The sequence below is a fragment of the Sparus aurata genome, chromosome 5 (genome assembly GCF_900880675.1).
Source record: "Sparus aurata chromosome 5, fSpaAur1.1, whole genome shotgun sequence".
NCBI lineage: Eukaryota > Metazoa > Chordata > Actinopteri > Spariformes > Sparidae > Sparus > Sparus aurata.
Genome location: NC_044191.1, coordinates 639,793 through 663,729, shown reverse-complemented (window position 1 = coordinate 663,729; position 23,937 = coordinate 639,793). Strand labels below are relative to the sequence as shown.

The window sequence follows — 23,937 nt, the reverse complement described above, 5'->3', positions numbered from 1 at the left end:
CATTGCCTACCAGCTAGGTCTGGGCGACTACTTGAATTTCAATTTCGATTTCCATTTTGGCTTCCCTCAATCATGAAAACAAGATAATCGTAATAAAATTATCATTCTGCTGCACGCCGCGTCTTGTGTGGTAAATGCAGCGAACCCTTCCATCTCCACCTGTGCACTCCTCTCCGCCCCGCCCCCGCCTGAAAATGTTTTCTTTCAGCCATGCCGGTGCGTATTGCAAGTGCGTGTTTGGAAAAAACATGTAGAAGAAGCAGTAGAAGATGGCAGATATGCAGCCTTTGGTTGGGAAGAAGGGTGAAGCGAATTCTGTGTGTGGAAACACTTCAGTTTCGAGGAGTCTGACTCGGAACAAATGAAGATATTGTGCAAGATATGTCTGCACCTCAAGGGAACACGACCAATTTATTTAACCATTTAAACTCCACACACAGAGTAATACATGACCAAGTAGCGAAGGAACAAAAAAACTCAAAAAATTAAAGGTCCTCGACTCCTGCCGCCGCCACACATACCTCAATTAAGGACACACTTTACAATGCCACCGCATCTCCACCCAGCTCCCACAGGCATAAAGAAATAACGGATGCCGTCACATACATGATTGCCAAAGACATGTGCCCTATCAACACCGTTGGCGACCCGGGGTTCAATAAACTGATTAACACATTCGACAAGCGGTATGTGTTACCATCACATCACCATATCAGCAGAATTGCACTGCCTGCCATTTATGATGAATGTCGCAGAAAAGTTGTGTCAACAGCATTATATTTTGCCACCACAGTGGACCTATGGTTGAGCCGCACCGGGATAGTGTTTATTTTTTATTTTTACATATTATTTAATTAATTTTATTGATATATTTTTTTCTCTTATTTATTTGCGTTTTTCTTGTTTTTCAGTTCAATCTTATCGTGTTAAAAGAAATACCAGAGTTCAAAGTTCAGTAAGTGCTTGTTCTCAAATCAATGAATAATAGTCTTTAATAATCGTGATTACAATACCAATCAAAATAATCGTGATTATGATTTTTGCCATAATCAAGCAGCCCTACTACCAGCCCTGCATCTCGGCATGCATTAGTGCTCAGTTTGAGTGTCTGTTGAGCAGTCTCTGAGAAAGTGTTGATGGTGGAGGCTCTAGTAAAGAACTACTTTGCTAAAGTTAACATAAATCAAAAGATGTGTCTAAAAAGTTTCATTTGCTTCTACCGCAAAAAAAGAACAAAACACATACAGATTTAGGAAAGCTGCATTATGTTTTCCATTACGTTACTGTTCTGGCCACAGTATTCTTAGCAGCAGCACCTTTAAACATTCTGGAACAACCCTGAAGTTATTTACCTTTCAGCTATCCAGTAGAGTTTAAAAACATCACTCTGGCGGGGAGTTGTGCAGAAAAAATAGGCAAGTCAAGAAATAGGCACATTCTTTACCTAGCTCAAGACAGTTCTGATGCTGCTCTTTAAAAAAAAACAGCCCATTCTCTCCCATTCTACTCAAATTTATAGCACGAGAGTCCACCTTTCCAGTTCAAACTGGCCTATCAGGGCAGATCTCTATAATGGTGACTTGACGTGGTTAATAACAAGTATATATCGTTTTCTTTACTTGCTCCTACCAACAAGGACTAAATTCATGCTTCATTACGTTAACTACTGTACATTCAATATAAACAAATAATTTGTACATCATTCAGTATGTATCTTAATTAGCTGCCATTTCATCACACATCCTCGATCCAATCAAATCTGAGAACATACCTACTCATACACCACATAATAAGCCTCTTTCAGCACCAGCACAAGACGGCTACCACAAAGGACTCTGCCAGGTTATTATGCTTTGATTATAGCATGTCTTTTAATATATAATGAGAAAGAAACTTCTTAAATTCTAATGCTGAGTACAATTCTTTGTATTTATCACTTCATATTGGAACTATAATTTTAAATACAGAAAACTGAGAAAACTGGGTGTAAGTGTCCATGACAATCCCTCACTGGCTTCACAAACACTGTTAATGTTTTGGTTGAGGTGTAGAACCTGTAGGTCAGCGGTCCTCAATAGGCGGCCCCCGGGCCGCGTATTCACATTTTGCTGGTGGTAAGAGATTGAATATGGCATGTTTCCAAGTAAACTGTTATGACAAAGTGGACAGTGTTAATCGGCAACTCACAGAAATAGGATCTTCAAAGTTGTATTTATTCTGCCTCCAACCGGGACAATCTCCACGTATCTAACAGTGCAGCGGTTTTAAATCCTTCGTCTTACTTTACCACCTTGCGCAGTTCGACAAGTTTTGGCTAGCGACCTCATGTATATTCAATGTTGCAAAGAGTGTAACGGACGGGGAGTTTCTCCCGGCAAACACCCTTTCACTCACCGTGCCAAAATTTGTATCATCCTTCTTAAAACACCATTTAATCACAGAACAAATGACGTGAAATAACCCACAACCATCTTACATATCATCTTATTCACAAACACATTCACGAACCATAATTACACCAACAACAACAGAATACCCAAGAGTCTTTGCGCCACAGTCCACAAGGGGCGTTACAATATGCCAGGAGAAGCTGTGATAAAGATTTCCAATTTGAAACGGCATTATGAGACGAAGCATAGGAATTTTGAAGAGACATTTCCTCAAAATTCAGAGATGAGCACAACACAAATAAATGCACTGAAATCGTCATATCAAGCTGCAAGCAGGATTCTTGTCACATCTATGTCACAATGAAATAAAATAATGCATGACTGAAGTGATGGACACAATGTTTGAAGGCAAACAAAAAGAGGAAATATTCTACTATGTATTTTAATTTATGTTAAAATGGAAATTACATTTTATTTTAGTTCGTATTTTGTTGTTTAGAATGAAAAGGACATTTTGTTTTGAATATTACAGTATTATTGCATGTGGCCTGACCGACCTCAATACATGGACCTCTGAGTCATTCAAAAAAATCTTTGTGGCCCTTTAAGATTTGTATTTGAGTACCCCTGCTGTAGGTGTTGCTGCCACAATTTGTTTTTGTTTGCTAATTTGACTTTTCCAGAAAAGTCTTTTGCATGTGTGGAAGAAAGAAAGAAAAAAGACAAAGAAATGGCCCGACTGCCAAGCTTGTAGTTCATCCCTCGTTCCAAACATGAATTAATGATTAAGACTTATCAGCAACTGTGTCTGCTGATTGGTTATCTTAGCTTTTGAATATGGTGCATTCATACATTCAGTCAAAAAATGGTTGTTCAGAAAGTTACTGTTCCACTTTCTGAGCACTCAGAGCGTCCTCTGTATGGAAGATATTTTCAAATTACTAGAATTAAAATATTATTTATTTTCCTTTTTAGTTTTCTGTTTGGAGTTTGAAAGAGTATTATTGCACTAAAACGTTAAACAAAAAAGTGAATTGAAAAATCACATTTAGATTGTAAAATGATATCCTGGAAATGTAGGCTAAGGTGAGTAAATGAAGATCACATTTTAAATGCAAAAGCTGAAATTAAAATGCTCATACTGAAAGCATTTGTAGAGGTGAAATTGTTCACTAAAAATGGGGAACAGTTGAGCTTAAATGGAAATGAATCAATTAGATGAAGGTGAAATAATCAGTAGATCCAGCAATACATATTTTTTAGGCTACAGCTGTCATGATAATGAGTACAGGGTTCGTACGGGTGCTTGAAATCCGTGAAAGTGCTTGAATTTCAATGTTGTGTTTTCAAGGTCTGAAAAGTGCTTGGATTTTAGTTTAGGTGCTTGAAAGTGCTTAAAACTCTGTTTCTTTCACAAAATTGAGATCAGATTTGATAGTTTGCTTATAACAAGGAGAACTCAAATCAGTAAGAGAACCGTATGTGGAGATGTTTCCTCCTGGGCTCCGCTGAGCCTCTCTGCTCCTCTCTGCGACCTGCCGGTCTGTGTGTGACCCCGCCCCCTTCGAAGAGAGACGGCAGGAGATGACAAATGCCGGGAGGCTCATGTGTTCACGAGCGTTGGCTTGAAAATGATAACTACAAACTATGGTTAAGATAAGGGCCGAATCAAAGAGTGGCGTCATGCAAAGTCTGCAAAAACGATTTGATGATTTGTGCAATGGGAGAGTCTGCGCTCCAGTCACATGAAATGTAAGTTAACTTAAGACTTTGAGTAACTAAGGCCAACGCTGCACGTTAACACTTTGTTTATGTTAACCGCTAACGTTTGCTAAATTAGCGTTTTTACAGACTAAATTATATAAATTGTAGGGTTGTCAAAGTTAACATGTTAATTATAGACATAAACTACTAAACTATAGAAAAAACGTACGCGTTAACACATGTGATTAATATATTAATATGGAAACATAATACGCTAAAGAATAATTAACGCACCATTAATCACGTTACGTGACCTCGTCAGGTTAGTGCTTGATTGTCTGTATGCAGTCTGCGGCCTGTGTGTCGTCACACATGCAGCCTTGTAGCAATAGAGAAGGATGGCTGAGGAGAAGGAGTGGAAGTGTGAAAAGGGAATGTTCACTTTTCTCCACTTTTCATTACTTACTTCTATTACAGTAAAATTAGATGGAAGCCAAGACTTCTTACAAATAGGTGACACATGTTGACAGTGTTGGGCAGGTTACTCCAAACATGTATCACAATATTTATTTATTATTTGTTACTGTCATTTCAGTAACTTTATTACATTATAATATTACTGTGTAAACATATGCACAGATTTTTCCTCCCCTGCTAATCTCGCGGTGTTGGCAAATTTGTATAAAAACAACACACCACTTAATTTTGGGGTTTAAAATGCACTGTAATGTGCGTTACTGAGATTTGTACTGAGGAAAATATTACCTTTTTTTTTTTTTTTGTAATGCCTTACATTACTGCGTTACAGCAAAAAGTTATGCACTTCAGTAATTGCATTACTTTTGTAACGTGTTACTCCCAACACTGCATTTTGAACAAAAAAATGTATGTTAAAAAAGGAAATTACTGGGTGCTCTCAGGTCTCTCTTTGTCTAGGTGCGAGTGTGCCTGAAGAACGCCAAGTGGCTTCCCTCTTTTTTGGATAAAACTTTGTGTTCACCTTTAATTTCTAAACTTTTTGCTGTTATGAAACATAATTTTAGATGTTTTCAGCATAATACAATGTACATAATTGTGATTAAAAAGTGAAAGAAAAAAAATAAGTATGAGTATATATGTTCCTGTAGATATGTATTTTACCCCAGCGATAAGGTGCTGGAAAGATGTGAAAATGACCCTTAAAAGTGCTTGAAAAGTGCTTGAATTTGACCTCTAAAAATGTGTACGAACCCTGTGAGTAAATTACGTACGAGAATAAGTCTCTGAATGTAACTTGTTAATGTAACAACAACTCAACTCATTCCTGTCCAGTCAAATCAAATGTTATTTGGCATTCAGTGACAGGCATTCTAATTATTTCTAATGATATGACACAAAATAATGATAGAATAAGAATACGATTGTTATTTTGTCAAATAATTGAATATTAAAGGTCCAATATACAACATTCAGCCTCACTAGATGTAAGTAAACAACTGTTTACTATGTAAAGTTATAGTGGAGTGAAGACGAACAGAGCAGGCAGTGATATCAACACACTCATTTTTTTGTTTAGGAGCTCTGTGTGTGTGTGTGTGTCTGTGTGTGCGAGAGAATTTCGGGGACAAACATCTGAGTAAAAACTGCATTTGCAAAAAAAAAGGTTTGATCCAGTGCAGAGAATACTGTATACTGAATGTAAGAGCAGTATTAATGGGACAGTGTGATGATGAATCAGCATAATCTTCTGAGGCAATTTAATTACCCTCCGTTTACAGTAAGTAGTTCAAATTCAATGACAAAAGTTGCTTCACAGACTGGCTATTGTTGCTACTAATGCTACTGATGTTCTGGAAGATGCACAACATCAGGTTTTGATCTTTTTGAACAAACGATGTGCACTAAGTTAGAAACATATTTCTGTTCCCCATTAACTATCACACAGTTGAATTAAGCATGTTTCCTGATGGTGTTTAGGCTAGGGTTATACTTAGGCTTTCATAAGCTTCTTAAACTGAGGTTTTTTTTCAAGAAAAAGTGTTGCATATTATCTTGTGTTGATTGTTGACCAAAATTGTTGTGTTTCAGTGCAAATTGCTTCAAAACCAATTTGTTAAATATCATGTACATGTTTTATATCTAAATCTATGACATGGTCTAACAATATTAAGCTATTTAAATACTTAAGAGCATATGAAATGATTTTTTATTTATTGCTGTTGGATGATTGAATGAATTAAGTTTTTTGAGGTGATGTGTGTTGGAATTCTTGATTGGATAATGAAAGTTGAAAATACAGTTGTGTTCAAAATAATAGCAGTCCAACATCACTAACAATCACAATCACTGTTATTGGTAGAAATTATAAGTCTACATGGCAAATAATTTAGTAGTAGGTGTAGTAGAGTAATAGAAAACACACAAACCCAACAGTCATGATTACTCTTATTGATTCTGTGTATGCATGCTGCTGATTCTGTGTAGTTGAATCATTAATTGAAAGGGGCTTGTTCAAAACAATAGCAGTGTGGAGTTCAGTTAGTGAGGCCATTCATTCTGTGAAAAAACAGGTGGCCAATCTTAGTAAAACGTGTCTTTCCAGACATTGTTCAGAAGAACAGTATTTTGATTAAAATGTTGATTGGAGAGGAGAAAAAATATAAAGAAGTGCAAAAAATTATCGGCTGCTCAGCTAAAATGATCTCAAATGTTCTTTTTGGGCCTAGAGGCTGCAGACAGTTTGTCAGATGACCCCCAAAAACTGAATTCAAGCCACAGTACACTGTGAAGACAGTGAAGCATGGTGGCGCAAGCATCATGGTATAGGGATGTTTCTCATACCATAGTGTCAGAATTCTTTATCACATACCAGGGATCGTGGATCAGTTTGAATACATCAAAATACTTGAAGAGGTCTTGATGATACTTGTTGCCTTATGCCGAAGAGGAAATCCCTTGAAATGGTTTCAACAAGACAACAGCCCCAAACACAGTAAGCGAGCAGCATCTTGGTTGCAGACCAACAAGATTAATGTTATTGAGTGGCCAGCCCAATCTCCGCACCATAATCCAATAGAAAACTTGTGGGGTGACATCAAAAATGCTTTTTCTGAGGCAAAACCAAGAAATGCAGAGGAATTGTGGAATGTAGTCCAGTTGTCTCAGGCTGGAATACCTGTTCACAGGTGCCAGAAGTGGGTCAACCCCAAGCAACACAGATGTGAAGCAGTTCTCACAAATGGTGGTTATACAACCAAATATTAGTTCAGGGATTCACAGGAAAGGTAAATCTTCAAGCATTTTTCAGTTTGTATAGTACATGTAGTGGAGTTTGTAAAGAAAAATGCAGACACAGCTATTTTTTTGAATAACCTAATATTCCTTTATCTTCACTTTCTGTACAGTAATAACACATTTGATACATTTTTCTTCATGTTTTTATTTGGAATAGAATGTGCAGTGTTCCCAATGAATTTTCCATGTATGGAAATAAAAGCTCTTTTATGGATTTTGAACTTTACTCACTTTTTTAAACACACTTATTTCGAACACAACTGTATATTGGCAGGTTAGTTTTTATTTGGATAATTATTTTTTTATGGTCAAAGTCCTTTGATTCAGTAACTAAATGTCACAAAATTCCCCACAGCTTAAATCATCTGACCTCTGACCTTTGTGTTCCAGGATGCTGTGGCTGAGGTTATGAAACAGGTCCACAAACTGGATGGGAAGCTGGATGGTCTTGTGCCCATGTTCATCAACACAAACAATGGACAGTTCACCCACCAAGGTATCTACACACTGGGAGCCAGAGCAGACAGCTACTATGAATACCTGCTGAAGCAGTGGATCCAGGGAGGCAAGAAGGAGAACCAGTAAGTCAGACTAAAGCTAACCAGCATTCTCTTTGTCATGACATAAAAGCACTTATAGAGAATATAATTTCTTCCAAACTTGGACTGGCATCAAGCCAATTATCAGAGACGGGGTCAACAATCAGGGCCTCAAGTTGTGTCAGATGAAGATTTAGGGCGTCTCTGGGGAGACAAACTGCCTCTTCATAAACAAATGGCACGTCACATGAGGGCCAACTCCTCAGCTCAAGACTGCTGTCCACTAACATCTGAAGGAGTAAAATCATTCCTTTTGAGGACAACAATTTAAACGTCTTGGCCAAAGAAGACCAGCAACCCACAAGTGGCCGCAGCGACTCTGAAACTCAGAGCTCACACCTGTCCTTAACAACTTTATAAGGACACACCCACACAGAGATTAAAAGCCTGCCAATCCAATACCAGTGCGTGTGTAAAAAAAGAAGAAGAAGAATATCTTTTCAGCTGTATATAGCAGGCATGTGATTTTTTTCCGGACCGTCATTAACCACCAATAGGTTTTAACAGACCAGGTGTTTATTTGGGACAGGCGTTTAATTCCTTCCTCACAAAAATCCGGGATGAAAATGTCACAAACTTCTCCAGCTTCTCTGTGAATTCTCCGGCATCCTGCTGGGCAATAGTTGTCTTCTGCAAGTGAAGTTGTTGCGGCGGAGGAAACGATTCAGTCAACCAGCACTCGCTGCAAACTCCTCATCTCTGCTGTCACTCACGGTGGTGTAAATTGAATGAACCAAGACAGATGTCAAGGGTGTAGTTATTATAGACACAGATTCAATATTTAAGTGTCATTTATCATCACAGTAACAGCGTCACATACCAACCAACCCCCCCCCCCCCCGCTATGGTATAATTTCCTGCTTTTTTATCTTTGTCCAATCACATCCCTGATATAGGACTGACCCTGTATGGATGTAACATGATAAGTATCAAGTGAAGCCATTTTTAAATAGAAAAGTTTAGAAAACAGTAGTGTAACAGCAACTTAAGTAAATCTAGGAATTAATAATTGCCTTAAAACGTACTCACGGAACTCGCTTACTTGGAGCAATGCACTTTGAAGGGCAAATGTTGATGGCGATACTGTGTCCACCCAGTGTCAGTGTGCATACACTGGAGGTCCAAATGTCAGTAGTAAAGCTGATTGCCTGTACGTCTTTCAGCCTACATGAAATGTATTCTCTCCCTAGGGAGAGCAGTTTCGTTGTGCTCTTTCACATGATGCGTCTTCAAATGCTTTGGCAACACTTGTGCCACCACTCTACATTGCAAAATCAAATCAAATCAAATCAAATCAAATCAATTTTATTTATATAGCCCAAAATCACAATCACATTGCCTCAGTGGGCTTTACAATGTGTACAGTGAACAACATCCTCTGTTCTTAGACCCTCGATTCGAGTGAGGAAAAACTTCACATGTTGATGGAAAAAAAACCTTTTAACAGGGTAAAAAAAACAATGGAAGAAACCTCAGGAAGAGCCACAGAGGAGGGATCCCTCTTCCAGGACGGACAGACATGCAATAGATGTTGCGTGTACAGAAAAGAGCAACAATTCACAGTTTACAAGTTACATCAACAGAAAATCTGATACAAGTTATGTAAAGTGAGTGGATCCAGGAGACGGCCGTGCAGGACGAGGCATCACCAACTGGTGTCCGAGCCAGACAACCTCCTGTCCACCATGCTGACCTGGAAGAGGGCAGGCCACACAAGATAATTAGTAATAGACAGAGAGAGGCATCAAGATTTACAGAAATATAGATATGAGGAGATAGTGAAGCAGAGGAGAGCAATGATCCAGCAGAGCCCGGGGTGTGACCATCCAGATCAGTCCGTGTTTCAAGGCAGCTGGAGCCCGGAAACGGTAGATGGTCCCAGGGGGCCGTGGTCCATCAGAAGGGAGCCTGAAAGAGAGAGGGGAGGAGGAGAAAGCGAAGGAGGAGAGAAAAGAGGAGGAGGAAGCTATAGAGAGTGTAGAGAGTAGCCTCTTTCACACTGCCGTTTGCATGCGGGGATCCTGCGCCAATTCTCTGCGCCGTCCTCTGTGTGAAAGTTTCAGATGCGGAGAGGGGGGAAATTTCGCTCCGGCGCTGATCCGCCTCTGGAGGTAGTATCAGGGCCACATTATTGGTGAGCCGTCCCAGTGTGAACGGATAATCCGGAGGCACGGAGCGAGGGCGTGTCGGTCTGACAGTCTGATAACTACACAGGTCCTTCACTCAACTAAATACAGAGAAATGTCCCACAAAGCAACATTACAGGACCGAACAACAGTAACGTAGTAACTGTAACTGTCTTTAGCAACTTATATGAGGAAAACAAATACCACAGCTGTACGTGGAGAAGCGTCTGTCCTCCTGTCCGTCTTAACGACTCTTCGTCACATTTCTGCCCGAAAAACAGCGTCTGTCACCAGCAAAAACTTTAATTCACCGAGTGTTTGTGATGAAAATAAATCACCGCGACCGTCAGTCCTTTGGACTGAGACTTCAGGGAACTTTCCCCCAGAAAACAGCCTCCATCCCCGCGAGTGACAGAGTCAGACAGCGTCCTGTTTACTGACGGTGATTATGTATAATTATGTAATTTAGCATGAAAAACTTCACTCCGTCACTTTCCAGGATGTTTGGTGGGTCAGGATCTCAATCACTACACATTATAACAACATCCATATGATTATAAACTATCCGCGGGTTTGGATTAACAGGGGAACACCTGGGGGAACACCTGGGAAACACCGACGTCATCAACATAACGTGTACCGTCACGCCTCTTTAGGAGCCGCAGCGCCGGCTTTCTGTGTGAATAACACACGTGAAGGCGGAGATGCTTCACTCTGTGTGAATCACCATCGGCGGAGAATTGCCGAACCACCGCTCCGGAGATGATGCAGAGAGGCTGTTTAAAAACGGCTAGTGACACAGCTTGCAGCTTGTGGGAACAGAAAACAAAAAAAAGGTTAGAGAAATGCAATATTGATCAGAATAAACAGATTGTTTCTCGTCAGCAGCACAGTGTAATCTAGTACTATAGGAACTCATTGAGACTGACACCGACCCACTGAAGAAGCTTACAGTTGATATCGGGGCTAATTAAAGGCTAAATCGAGTTTTGAGTTTAGATTTAAAGGCGTCAACAGAGCCAGATTGTCTGATGTCAGCTGGGAGGTTATTCCAGAGGAAAGGAGCCCGATAGGAAAAAGCCCTGCAGCCAGCTGACTTCTTCTTGATCCTGGGAACCAGCAGGAGCCCTGAATTTGAGAGCGTAATGCCCGAGTTGGAATATATGGTTTAATTAGATCTGACATGTACGACGGGGCAAGGCCGTGTACAGTTTTGTATGTCATCAGCAGCACCTTAAAGTCTGATCTTAGATGTATTAGGAGCCAGTGTAGAGATGCTAAGATTGGTGTAATGTGATCAAATTTTCTTGTACGTGTTAAGACTCTGGCTGCAGCATTCTGAACCATTTGAAGACTTTTAGTGCTCTCACGTGGAAGACCTGAAAATAAGGCATTGCAGTAATCCAGCCTAGACGAATCATTGCAACCTTGTATACTGAAGTTGAGTAAAACGGCCTTATGGTTTTACTGGTGGGGTTATCCAGAGTAACATATTGCCAGATAGCTGGCATGTTCCTAGCTCCATTTCACCCACGCAGCTTCTTCTTCACCACTCTAAAAACAGTAGTTGCCAGGAGCAGCACAGCACAACTTCTAGTGTTGGCTTTAAAGGGAAGAATAACTGATTTCCAGTGCCTAGTGTTAAGCAGAGTTAATGGAGACAACTTGGAAGTAGCAGTGTCCTGTTCTGACTTATATGGTACTGGATCGGTGCATAGATGCACATATTCGCCAATACCGACTTGTCGGCGGAATTTCCAGTACTCTATTATTTTAAGGTAAAAAGTTACATATTGTTCCTTTAACAACCTGATACAAGATCCAGTGTCAGAATTTAGTGAATTAATGTTTTTAAACGCAATTGAATAGGAATTTAAAGAAGGAAACGCAAGTACCAGAGTCCTCCATAAAACAATAGCTCACCATCTCTATAAAAGCAAGGAATCTCTGTCTGTCTCTCTGTGTGTGTGTGTGTGTGTGTGTGTGTGTGTGTGTGTGTGTGTGTGTGTGTATGTGTGTGCCTCAAATATCTCTGCGGATCAGGATCAGACTGACCTGAGAGTTTCAACATGGCTGCTGCGTGGTTCAAGGGTGTGCAACTTCGCATTTGTTTGGACTGCAATGATACCGTTAATAAATTATTTCATAAATGCTTTACAAATTCCATGAGCATTGTCCACCGGAGCCACCACAGTCACGTGCGCACCAGAGCCAATCACTGCAGAGCCCACCGCCACCCCCCATCTTAAGAAACAAGCAGATTTATACCTGCAGCGGCGCGAGCTGGACCGGGATTTTGCCGGTGGTTTGGTCCCGTTCTGTTCTGTGCATCTAAACTGACTGTTGTGTATTAATGAGACTAAACGAGTCCGGACCGAGTCTGTTCGGGTCTGAGGAGATCTGGGAATGCACGGACAACAAAGTGGAATCGGAATCTGTGGATGTTCGTGTGTAGCTAGCTGCTAGCTGCTAGCCCACCCACACGGCCCACCTCTGGAGTCAGCGGACCGGACCCACCGGCACGTCCAAAACCGGACCTAGGGTAAATAATGTCTGCCACGCTTTTTCGCGAACATTGCCGTCATGTTTGCTTTGTGTCTGGTGCAGGAAGAAACGGTAAAAACGGGCTTTTGTCACGAAAGTGTCCAAGCAGCAAGTTTGGTTGTTGAGGAACAGGAAGTTGTGGGAGGGACGGAGGCGGATGAATGACAGGCAACGACGGTCGGTGTGTAGACAGCGATGTTGAGAGTTGAGAGATTTGTGACATTTAGTGTGTTTGGAGTGTGTAGTTAGTGTGTTATGTAGTGTTTGGTGTAGTGTGTTTAGTGTGTAGTGGAGTCGGTTTTTTGTTTGTAAACATATTTTTGGTTTTCACAGTGAAAAAATTTAACTTTTTCTACTCGGATTTTATGTTTTTTTTGTGATTTTAGGTCCATTGTGTTAATACAGTATGTCAAAATAAAAAAATAACTGTACAGTCACATGTGAGGTTGTGCTGAAAATGATGACACCAAGTAAATAGTTTTCAAGGTGAAATATAATGGCAAAATCAAAAATAGTCAAAATGGCCAATTATACCCTGGAATAACCAATTTCACAACAAACCTAAATATCCCTGCGTCCCACCTTTAAGCACAGCCGCATTTGGCCATCCTTGAAAAAGCTACTTAACCTCCCACTTTTCTATAGGAATACATTTTTCTTACGGGCACTGCACTTTTAATACCAAAAGTGCATTTTATAGTAAAGTAGTATCTTGACCTGTACCATAGCAAAACACCTCTGACCTTCTGGCCCACTAAAGCTTTAATCTTTTGACTTGGTCATGCAATAACAATGCAAATTGTCCCCTGTGGTTAATCGTTGTCATCGGTATGTTTCTTTTTTTTTTTTTCTTTTCCAACAATATCTTTATTTATTTCAGACATAATAACACACACACATATATAACCACTGGGACTCAAAACTCTTGCCCCAGACCATGCAGAACCCATGATCATCAAACACAACCAAGACTTGACGACAAAACATAACCACAGAGAAAAAACAAAAACAAAACTTGACTACACAACAACAAAATAAATAAATAAAATGAAATAATTAAATACATACAAATAATACATAAGAAAATGAAAGTAAATACGAGAGGAGGGAATAAGTACAAGACCAACCACACCCTGCTCATATTCACAAGTAAGCATTATGCTGCATAAATTAGATAGTGATCTTTAAACACCAGACCTCATCCTTTCCCAAAGGAGCTACAGAGGGCCACTTATGGGTCCTTCCCAGATGGTCCCACCAAACGAGACAAATCATTGTTTGCAAGAAAATTACTAAAGGGGCCCCAGATGTTATCAAAAATTGGTTGCTCACCCCTGATTGCATACGTAATCTTTTCTAAGGGCAGAGTTGCTGTTAGTTCTGAAAGCCATTTACCTATCCTTGGTCTATTTACCTCTTTCCAAGCAATTGCAATGACTCTTTTTGCCAACAGCCGGCCTATATCTAAAAATATTTTATGCTTCTTTCTTATGTTACACTTAGCTAGGTAAATGCCCAAGAGAAAAAGTTTTGGTTCCAACTGCAAATTTATCTCTAAAATTTCCTCAATACACTGTTTCATTTCATTCCAGAATTTCTTTATTTGAGAGCACTGCCACAAACAGTGGAAAATCGTGCCCTTTTCCTTATCACATTTTATACAAACATCCGGTACGACACTGTTGAATTTATTAAGTTTAGCTGGAGTTATATACAAGCGCATCAACCAGTTGTACTGCAGAAATCTTAAACGTGTGTTCACTGTTTGTAATTGTGCTTTGGTACACGCCCTCTCCCACTCCTCGATGGAGATATTCTCCTGTAGGTCCTCTCTCCAGGACTCAAGCTTTTTTACTGATGTTTCTGAAGATTCACCAACCAGTTCCTCATATATTTTGGAGATCAAGCATCTCCCATGGCAGTCTTTTACCATCATTTCTTTAAGTATTGATTGGCTAGGAATAGACAGGGACTGTTTTTGTTGTGTTCTAATAAAATCTCTCAGTTGTAAATATCTAAAGAACTGGCTACGGGCTATGTTGCGTTTGGCAACAATTTCATCAAAAGACATCAGATGTTTATCATCTGGCCTATAAAGATCTCCTATTTATCCTAACCCCTGTTCTGCCCAAATTTTAAATCCACCCTCACCTCCTCCTGGGGGGAAGAGATCATTTCCCCAAATTGGACTAAATAATGAGAGCGAGTCAGCTACTTTGAGATAATTCTTAACTTGTTGCCACACACTAATCATGTTTTTAGCCATAGGATTCTTGGTATTCTTTTTTAACTTCTTAAAATTGGCTAAGTACAGATAAGTGGGCAAAGGCAGCTTCAGTGAATAACCTTCCATTTCTCTCCACATTGGCATATTCTCCTCCGCATAGTAGAACATCAGTGTTCTCAGTTGCGCTGCCCAGTAGTACCAAAGTGGGTTTGGGCATTTTAGCCCTCCTCTATCATACGGCAAGTACAACAATGATAGGCGCAGCCTGGGGCTTCTTTTGTTCCAAAGAAACTTGATAAAAAGTGTCTTCAGTTGAGAAAATAAGTTGCTTGGTGGTGGCAGAGGTACAGTTTGAAACAAATACAACAGTTTAGGAAGTACCTTCATTTTGAGAGTATTTATTCTCCCCATTAATGACATTGGTAAAGCAGCCCATCTATCTAAAGAATTTGAGACATCTTGCATAACTGGTCTATAGTTAGTTTCTATGATATTGTTAAGCAATGGAACAATTTGAATGCCTAAATAAGTGAAGCAATTGACTACCCTAAATTGTGCAAACGACATTGGATGGATTTTCCCTGTCTACTTGATTTAATGGCATAATAGATGTTTTAGACTTATTAATCTTATAACCTGAAATCTTACCGAACTCCCCAATCAAATCTAACAGGGCCGGGATGGATTTATTGGTATTTTTGAGAAAAACAATTATGTCATCTGCATATAAAGCTAAACAGTGCTCAGTCTGTCCTATGGTTATCCCAGAAATGTTATCATGTGACCTCACTGCAATTGCCAAAGGTTCGATTGCCAAAATGAAAAGTAATGGAGACAGAGGGTCCCCTTGTCTACACCCTCGGTTTATTTTTAAAGTTTTTGAGATATTGCTATTTGTCAAAATTTGTGCGTATGGTTCTTTATAAAGTAATCTTATCCAATTACAAAAATTCTCTCCCAAACCAAAGCGTGCCAGAATCTGAAACAGATAGGACCATTCCACTCTGTCAAACGCTTTTTCAGCGTCGACTGACAGCAAAGCAGTGTCTGGTGCCCCCTTTTGGTGATGAAGAATATTCAAAATCCTTCTGACATTATGGAAGCCTTGTCTGCCAAGAATGAACCCGTTCTGATCCCCCCCAATCATCTTAGGTATTAGTTCTTCGATTCTTTTTTGCCAAAATCTTAGAGAGTATCTTCAAATCTGCGTTTAGCAGACTAATGGGTCTCCAATTTTCACACTTATTATTAGGTTTACCAGCCTTTGGGAGCAGAGTAATTAATGCTCCTCTTAGAGACAATGGCAAGATGCCTTTTTGGAAGGACTCTGTAAACATTTCTAAAATTGGAGTCAGCAATTTATTTTTAAATTTTTTATCAATTGGGAGGCCATCAGGTCCGGGAGTTTTTCCTGCTTTAATACTATCAATTGCAGCAGACAATTCCTCTACCGTAATATCTTTCTCCAAATTTATCCTAGGGTTTTCTGATACATTGGGTATATTTATACTATCTAAGAATACTTTTAGTTCCGAATTGTCATTAATTATTTCTAAACTATAAAGAACTTCATAAAAATTCCCGAAAGATTCATTTATTTCTGTTGGATCAAAAATGGTCTCTCCTTGATCACTCTGCAGTGAGGTAATAGCCCTTTCACACTGTAGCTGCTTGAGACGTCATACAAGTACTTTACCAGGTTTTTCACCCTGATCATAGAAGGACTGCTTGAGTCTCAACAGACTGGCCAATGCCTTTGATGCAGATAATTCATTGTACTAAGCTCTAAGCAGCAATAGCTTTTGATGAGATTCTGTTGACCTTGTTCTGTAAATGCTCATTTTCTATTTATTTTATTTTTGTCTCTAAATGGAGCTTGTGATGCTGATTATTTGGCCTCTGATAAAAGCTTTAAAGGCCTCCCATCTCATGCTTGCTGAAGTTTCTGTTGTATTAGTTTCAAAATACAGACTAATTTGTTCATCCAGAAAAGAGACAAAGCCAGAGTCTGCCAACCATTTTTGTTTGCAACGCCAAATCCTAGCATCTTTCACTAGCTTTGAGTCTTGGTATACCAATGAGTTGGGAGCATGGTCCGAAATTAGAATAGCATCGTAAGAGCACTCCTTGATTTTATGCCGTAGCTCTGTAGAAATCAAAAAGAAGTCAATTCTTGAATAGGATTTGTGTACACCAGAGTAACATGAAAACTTTAAAGCATCGGGATTTTCATCCCTCCAGATATCTATTAAGTTCAATTCTTTCATGAAGTGTTGTATAATTGCCCTGCTACGAATGTGAGACTCCACGGCTCCAGATGTCCTATCCTTTACTGGATCTAATGCACAGTTGAAGTCGCCCACCACCACACATTTACCAGAAAGAGTGGACAAAGCAAGGAATACATTTTGAAAGAAATTGGGGTCGTCTGAATTTGGTGCATATGTTTGCCAAAATAATTTGCTCTTTTAGTAATGTTCCCTGAATGATAAGGTATCGTCCAAATTTGTCTCTGATAACCTTATTTACCTGGAGTGGTATTGACTCAAGGTAGAGACACCTCATGCTTGTGAGTTAAACGATGCAGAAAAGACCTTGCCTCCCCACCTCCTCCTAATTTTCAGATCATCATTGTACGCCAGGACTGCATTGATTTTATCCTGTTCATGACTTGTTTGGCTTTCTCAAGTTTTCGTAACCCCCTGCAGTTCCATGATGTGATTTTAATTTTTATCGCACTAGACATGTGGTATAGTTTGTATAGCTGTACTCCCTAAACATAAGGTTTCGTTTCGATTTCTTTTATCCATGCGGGTCGCAGGTGATGTTACCGCTTTATACCACCTTTTTTGAGGTGGAGCGGGGGTTACTGGGGCCAAATCCAGTGAATCTATGGGCGAAGGCCAGGGTACTCCCTGGATGAGTCGCCAGCTCATCGCAGGGCCCTTACTGATGGCAGTGGCTGCCACGAAGGTGCCAACTGCACATCAGGAGCAACTTTGGGGTTCAGTATGTTGCTCAAGGATACCTCGGCATGTAGCTCAGTCCCGCCCCGGGGAGCCAGGGATTCGAACCAGCGACCTTCCGGTCACTAGTCCTCAGCTCTACCCACTACAGCCCTGTGAAAAATAAAAATAAAAAATAAAACAAACAAAAGACAAACATAAATAATACTGACAAACACTATACATACATCCAAACAATCACCCATATCCGGGCCAATTAGCCTGAATATCTTCCCCTGTAATCTCAAAACTTCCAGATAGCTGTTAACTGTCCCACCTTAAGGGTAAAACAGTATCACTGAGCTAACAAAAAAACAAATAACTTGTTGTAACACTAACCTTACCAGTGTTTCCTCCAATATGTTCTGAGACTGTGGCACTGTGGCGCTGTTGGGGGGGGTTACAGTTTGGGTCATCATAATGTAATATTTTTACTTATGTCATAGGCTATTTAGGGAATGCTCTCACACAGCCATCATGAACTCCCCTGCATGGGCTTGGAATGAAGATTCATGTTGTAAAGAAATATTTTTATTATTTGTTTCAAGAGAGGAGTTATCCAAGTCAGAGTCCTGCACGGGTGAAAAATAATGTACTGATGTACACAGATGCGGATCGGGTCGGACGCCTGAAGAGGCGGGTCGGGTTTTACAATTGCCATTTTGAAGGCGTCACTTATCACCAGTCATTATTAGCGACACAAATGATAAGCATTTATATTTCATATGAGCTCATTAATGCCTGCTTGCGCCCTCCCAGAACTCCCATTCCCCACGCTAGCTTACTTTCACTTTTAAAAATTGCGTCCGTCCAATTTTCCTTCGGACGTCGGTATCAATTTATACCGGGTTGGCTCGGGTACGGAATGTAATTTGTGCTACTGTCAGAAAACGGGTCGGATGCGGTTATAAGTATGGCGGGTTCGGGCGGGTTTGCAAAATAAGACCCGTGCAGGACTCCGCTCTAAGTGACCATTTTAATCCTCTAGCTAATTATCAAGCTAAATATCCCACATGCTAGTTAACGTCAAATACTGCGGTGGAAGACGACGATAAAATTTTAACAATCTAACGCTAGATTTATTTATGCCTGAATTTTAAAGGTGTGGCGGCTTTTATTCTGCCGTGGCGGTGCGCCACAGTCAATTACATGTAGAGGAAACCCTGCTTACACTCTATGCTACCATAATTAAACCTTAAAACGTTCTTTCATAAACGTCCTCCTTTTACTATGAACTAAGTCAAGTTTTGCTCTCGGAAATCACTGTTGTTCTAAGAAAATCTGAACAGGAAATAACAAGTGGGATAATACAACTCCAAATACTGTAAAGTGAACAAAGTGACGGTTGCTGTAAAGATACATTCTGCTCTTAACTGGGATTTCTGAAGAGAGAAGGGAAAAAAAAGAGGAAAAAAAAATACCCAAAGAGCTTAGACATGAGTTGAGTAGGAGGTGGATATTAACACAGCGGTATAACAGTTCAGCTCTGAACGTACTGTAATAAACACTATTAAACAGCGGTTCATATTACACATTGTAGTTTTTGTCGGCTTGCTCAATCATGAGCCATTTATTTCCTCGTCAGCTGTTACCTTCTACTTTGTAAGCCGCGGCACTTCAGATCAATAATAGTTCAGTCTGGTCCCTCTTCTGACCCGATCCGTTTGATGAAGTCCTCCGCCTCGACGTGGTTGTTGAAGATGTGGGACCTTTCCTTGTAGGTCACTATCAGTCGGGCAGGCGGGATGATGCCGTATCGGAGTCCTCAACACCAATTCTTTATCTCTGAAGTTTAAAAACTTCATTATCAGCGTTCGGGGGGAAGGATTGTTGTGTGCTCTTGGCCCGATCCTGTGCGCCCTCTCCACCGTTTTGTGCGCCCCGGCGGCAGCTCAAGTGTGTCCGGGAGCCAGCTCTCCAAAAAGGCACATGTGTCGTCACCCTCTGCTCCCTCCAGTAAATTTATAAGCCTCAGATTGGAGCGCCTCGATCTTGTCTCCAGGTCCAATAGCTTTACTTCCAAGTCCTTCTTTTTATTTTATAGGACTTGTACCTTTGTTTGGAGCGAGATGACGTTGTCTTCAGCAGTTGAAATCCTTGTTTCTGCCTCGGTGACACGCTCTGCGCAGTCAGTGATGTCTTTCCTGACACTTTCAATAGCTGACAATACACCGTCAAACCTGGTGTAAAAATTCTGTTTTCATGTCGTAAATAGCAGTCAGAATGGCAGCCGACGCGGGACCGGGCTCTCCAGCCGCTGTATCCTTGCTTTTATTCTGCGAATTATCCTCCGGAGTTGAACTAGCGTCGGAGTCCATGCCCTCCGTGTTAGCTGAGGATTTCTTGCTAGCACTTGGCCTCGTGAAGTCCGACAATTTGGCTTGCAGAGTTTTATTTTGCCCTTGACTTACTTTTTTTTGTGACACCGACATTACCCTAGCCTTGTCTAACGAAATGGAGGTATTTCACTAGCTCAAGAACAATATATGTGCAAGATTTAGTCCACAGGGTAGCAGAGCAGGTTAACACACGTCCACTCAGCTCGTCGCCATACCGGAAGTTCGTGTTTTTACTTTTTAATGTATATTTTGTTGTTCTTTTGCATAGCACTTTGGTCAGCTTATGTTGTATTTAAATGTGCTCTAGTGCCAACTTCTCACTGAGGTAACCAGTACCATCCATATTATCATCGGGTTTGAATCCCAAATTGCACCAAATAGACACTTCTGCTTTTCCCTTTGGCAACAAATCCTCTGCCATTATCAGCAAACTGTGACTTTGGCCACTCTATGCCGCTTGGTGTATGCTTGAACACCAAAAACTATATATCATGGCAAGCCTACATGAAATGCATTGAAATGGACATCACATTCATTCCAACATGTAAGTAAATATTTAAAAAACACTGTGACTTTAGACACAATTTCTATAACAGAGATTAAAATAATGTAACAGTCCATTTTTTTTAACCGAGAGCGGGCTTTAAAAAGAAAGTTGCTATGTAAACAATCAGTGCATTTACATGACACTCGAGAAAACCAAATGTTCCCCGGGGCCGTGAGCCGGAAGTAAACGGACGGCGGTGGCGTCTTTCCTCCGAAATCACCGCAAGAAAGAGTGCCATTGTGCCCCTAGTTTGTGTAGTTATCAAGTAAACCATATACGAAGTGTACGAAGATGTAGCTCTGTCTTGCTCTTCGTACGCCATCTTTCTCGAATGCCGAGGCAGCTGATGACGTAAAGAGGTCAGCCGGAGGTGGCCCTGTCACCACTAGTTGAAATAGGTACAGCACCACCTAGCGTACCGGGGTATGACATGCTCCGGCCAATAATCCGATTTTCTCACTGGCATGTATACTCGGATAATTGCAGTTGTCTGATTGAGCAGCATAGTCGAACTATGGCTGTAATCTGACTAAGCTGTGCATGTAAACGCACTCAATGTAAGGGACAGTCAGTGGCAAATCCTCACATTTGACAAGCTGAAACCAGTAAATTTTTGGTACGTTTTTCTTGGACAATACTGAAGCTAAACTTAAAAAATAAATCCTTATTAAAATAGCTAGTTTATTTTGCGTCATTGTATTGATCAAATGAGTGTTACAGCTGTAGGTTCTTCCCTGCCACATACTGTATACTGATTTAGAATGGACCAATATTGACTTAATATTAAAACATTTTAACTTCAGTTTATGTCAGATGTAGAGATGGAAGTGTTTATGCTGTTCTATCAGCACTGGCAGCATTCTGTTACTTTGGCTGTGTCAGTCAGACGGATTAAAGATTAATAAAGTGGAACAATCCTCTCCAGACACTCAGCACCCGCTTGAGTGCATAGGCTTAGATTAAGCAGCTTTGAGTGTCTGAATTATATGTTAGAAGTGTGTTTATGTGTCACTCTAGGGTTTTGGCCTACATGAGCTGGCGTGTACCTTTGTTTTAAAGGGGAATATATTTGATGTCTTAGCTTCAGGCTCTGAATTAATTGCAGAAATCATCTGCTGCATGTCTGCTCTGTAAAAAGTCTTAGTCTTTATTTTACATAGAGTGTCATCATCACTGATGGCGTGGAAGTCTCCAAAGACTTATTTCTTCACTCTACCAGCTATACTCACTATGGACTACAATATTTCCTCTAATACTGACTGGGGCCTTTTATTTACCTGGACTTCAGCAGGTTTACATAAAGCAGGCTTGTATTTGTTTCAAAGCTTAAGGTTTATTTGGTTGTCATTCCACAACACAATTTAATGCAAGTTGTAGTCCCTTTTTGCTAGACAAGAAAAACAATTTTCTTGTAATGGAGTGTTGACAATGATTTCAGGAGTTTCAACTGCTTTGTAGTCTGGTGGTATGGCAGCGGATACTTCTGTATCTGTTCTGAGATGGCAGCTGGGTAAACGAACTGTGGCTGGGTTTGGTGTTGTCCTAAAATTAAAAGCCCATTTCACTCTTTGTGCTCTATCTTAGACTTGGCGCAGGGTGGCACAGAGCGCAGCACAAGTGTCTTGTTAGTTTCAGACCGATGCAGTTGTAATTTTCATGCCCGGTGCCCACGTTGTGTAAATAGCACATGTACTTGTGCCCAGCTGTGCTTCCCTGAGTGTGTTGGTCTTAAAGCAAAACTCTCGCCAAAATGCAACCTATGGTCTTTTTTGAACGACAGTTCTTGACTGGCAAGATGGCAGTGAGCAGAAAAAATGGCAGTGAGCAGAAAAAACAACTGGTAAGCTGAGTTGTTCAAAAATGTTCATTTTAGTAAACTCTGTGTACACAAACAATGAGGGGACAAGAGAAAACTCTGTAACCTTGTCAATATTGGTACCAGAATTTCGTCCAAGGCAACATTCCTGGCCTGACCAGAGTTATAAGGAGTCAGTCGATTAAAGGATGTCCCCTGTGCAGTATTTTCCACTACAGCAGTCAAACAGAGGTTTTGATGGGACAGATGATGTGAAACTGCAGGACAGAGGGTCCAGCAGCTGAAGAGTATATCCCTTCCCTACGAGTGTCTCTGTTTAATACGATCCAGGTCCTGGTATACCTGGCTCATAAAGGGAATGGGAGATGACACTCATATTTGTTTGATTTATGATCGGAGCAAAACACTCCCATGACCAATTCAGAGTCGAAATACAACCACTTTGCTCCGTTGGCCACACTTTGTGCCCAGATTATCCATCGTTTAAATAGCAAAATGGACATGCACATGCCCTTAATACACTTAATACACACTAGCACCTTGCACTTTACACTAAGCGCCATAGGCTGTTTATAGGGCCTACTCTCTCTCTCTCTCTCTCTTATTTATTCATTTATTTATTTATGTATTTATTTATTTACCATCACTGGCAACTGAGATCCACGTGGCCAACACAGTCAACAACAAGAGTCAGTTTAATACACACACGAACACATACATATACAAATGCAGTCAAATACGCTTGTGTAAGCATGAACGCATGACCACACATACACAGCCAAGAAAGCATGCTTAAGCGTGCACTCACATGCAAACAAACACATAGTTTATTTTCCAACATTTTAACTATATTTAACTATTATCTTTTCCTTCATTCAAGCCAGAAACTCCGTCTGAATATTTGAATGTTCACAATCATTGATACATTGAGATTTATTGAATTTCTCAGTCTGATTCACAGTATTTTGAGTCAATACTGTAGTTTCAGATCATCAAACAAATTCCAATATCAGACAAAGATAACCTGGTTGGTTGGTTTGGATAGCTTTTTTCCCTTAATAAATGAAATCATCATTTAAAAACTGCTTTTTGTATTTTCACAGGTTATCTTTGTCTGATGTTAAAATTTGTTTGATCTGAAACAAAAAAAGTAAAACCAAAATAAATCTGTAAGGGTGCAAATACTTTTTCACAGCACACTAGATGAAAAGTACCAGGAGTTTATCCACCCTTGTTTTTTCTCCTGCCTGTATTTGGGGGCTTGCCTTTATTTGTTCAAGTCAATCACACCCTTGACCATTATCAGGTGCCTGGCTTTTTAATGACTAATGTTTTTTATTTGAGGAAATTTGATATGTCAGTGTGTG

At 40.2% G+C, this 23,937-nt stretch overlaps 1 protein-coding gene across 2 annotated transcripts in view; it reads left to right on the top strand.

Moving 5' to 3' along the window:
* Positions 1-23,937, top strand: part of man1b1b (mannosidase, alpha, class 1B, member 1b) — a 41,838-nt gene that overhangs the window by 9,949 nt on the left and 7,952 nt on the right. For both annotated transcript variants that reach the window (XM_030416129.1, XM_030416130.1), the window contains one exon: positions 7,758-7,948. In XM_030416129.1, the coding sequence (XP_030271989.1) occupies positions 7,758-7,948 (191 nt within the window). The remainder of the gene's footprint in view (positions 1-7,757; positions 7,949-23,937) is intronic.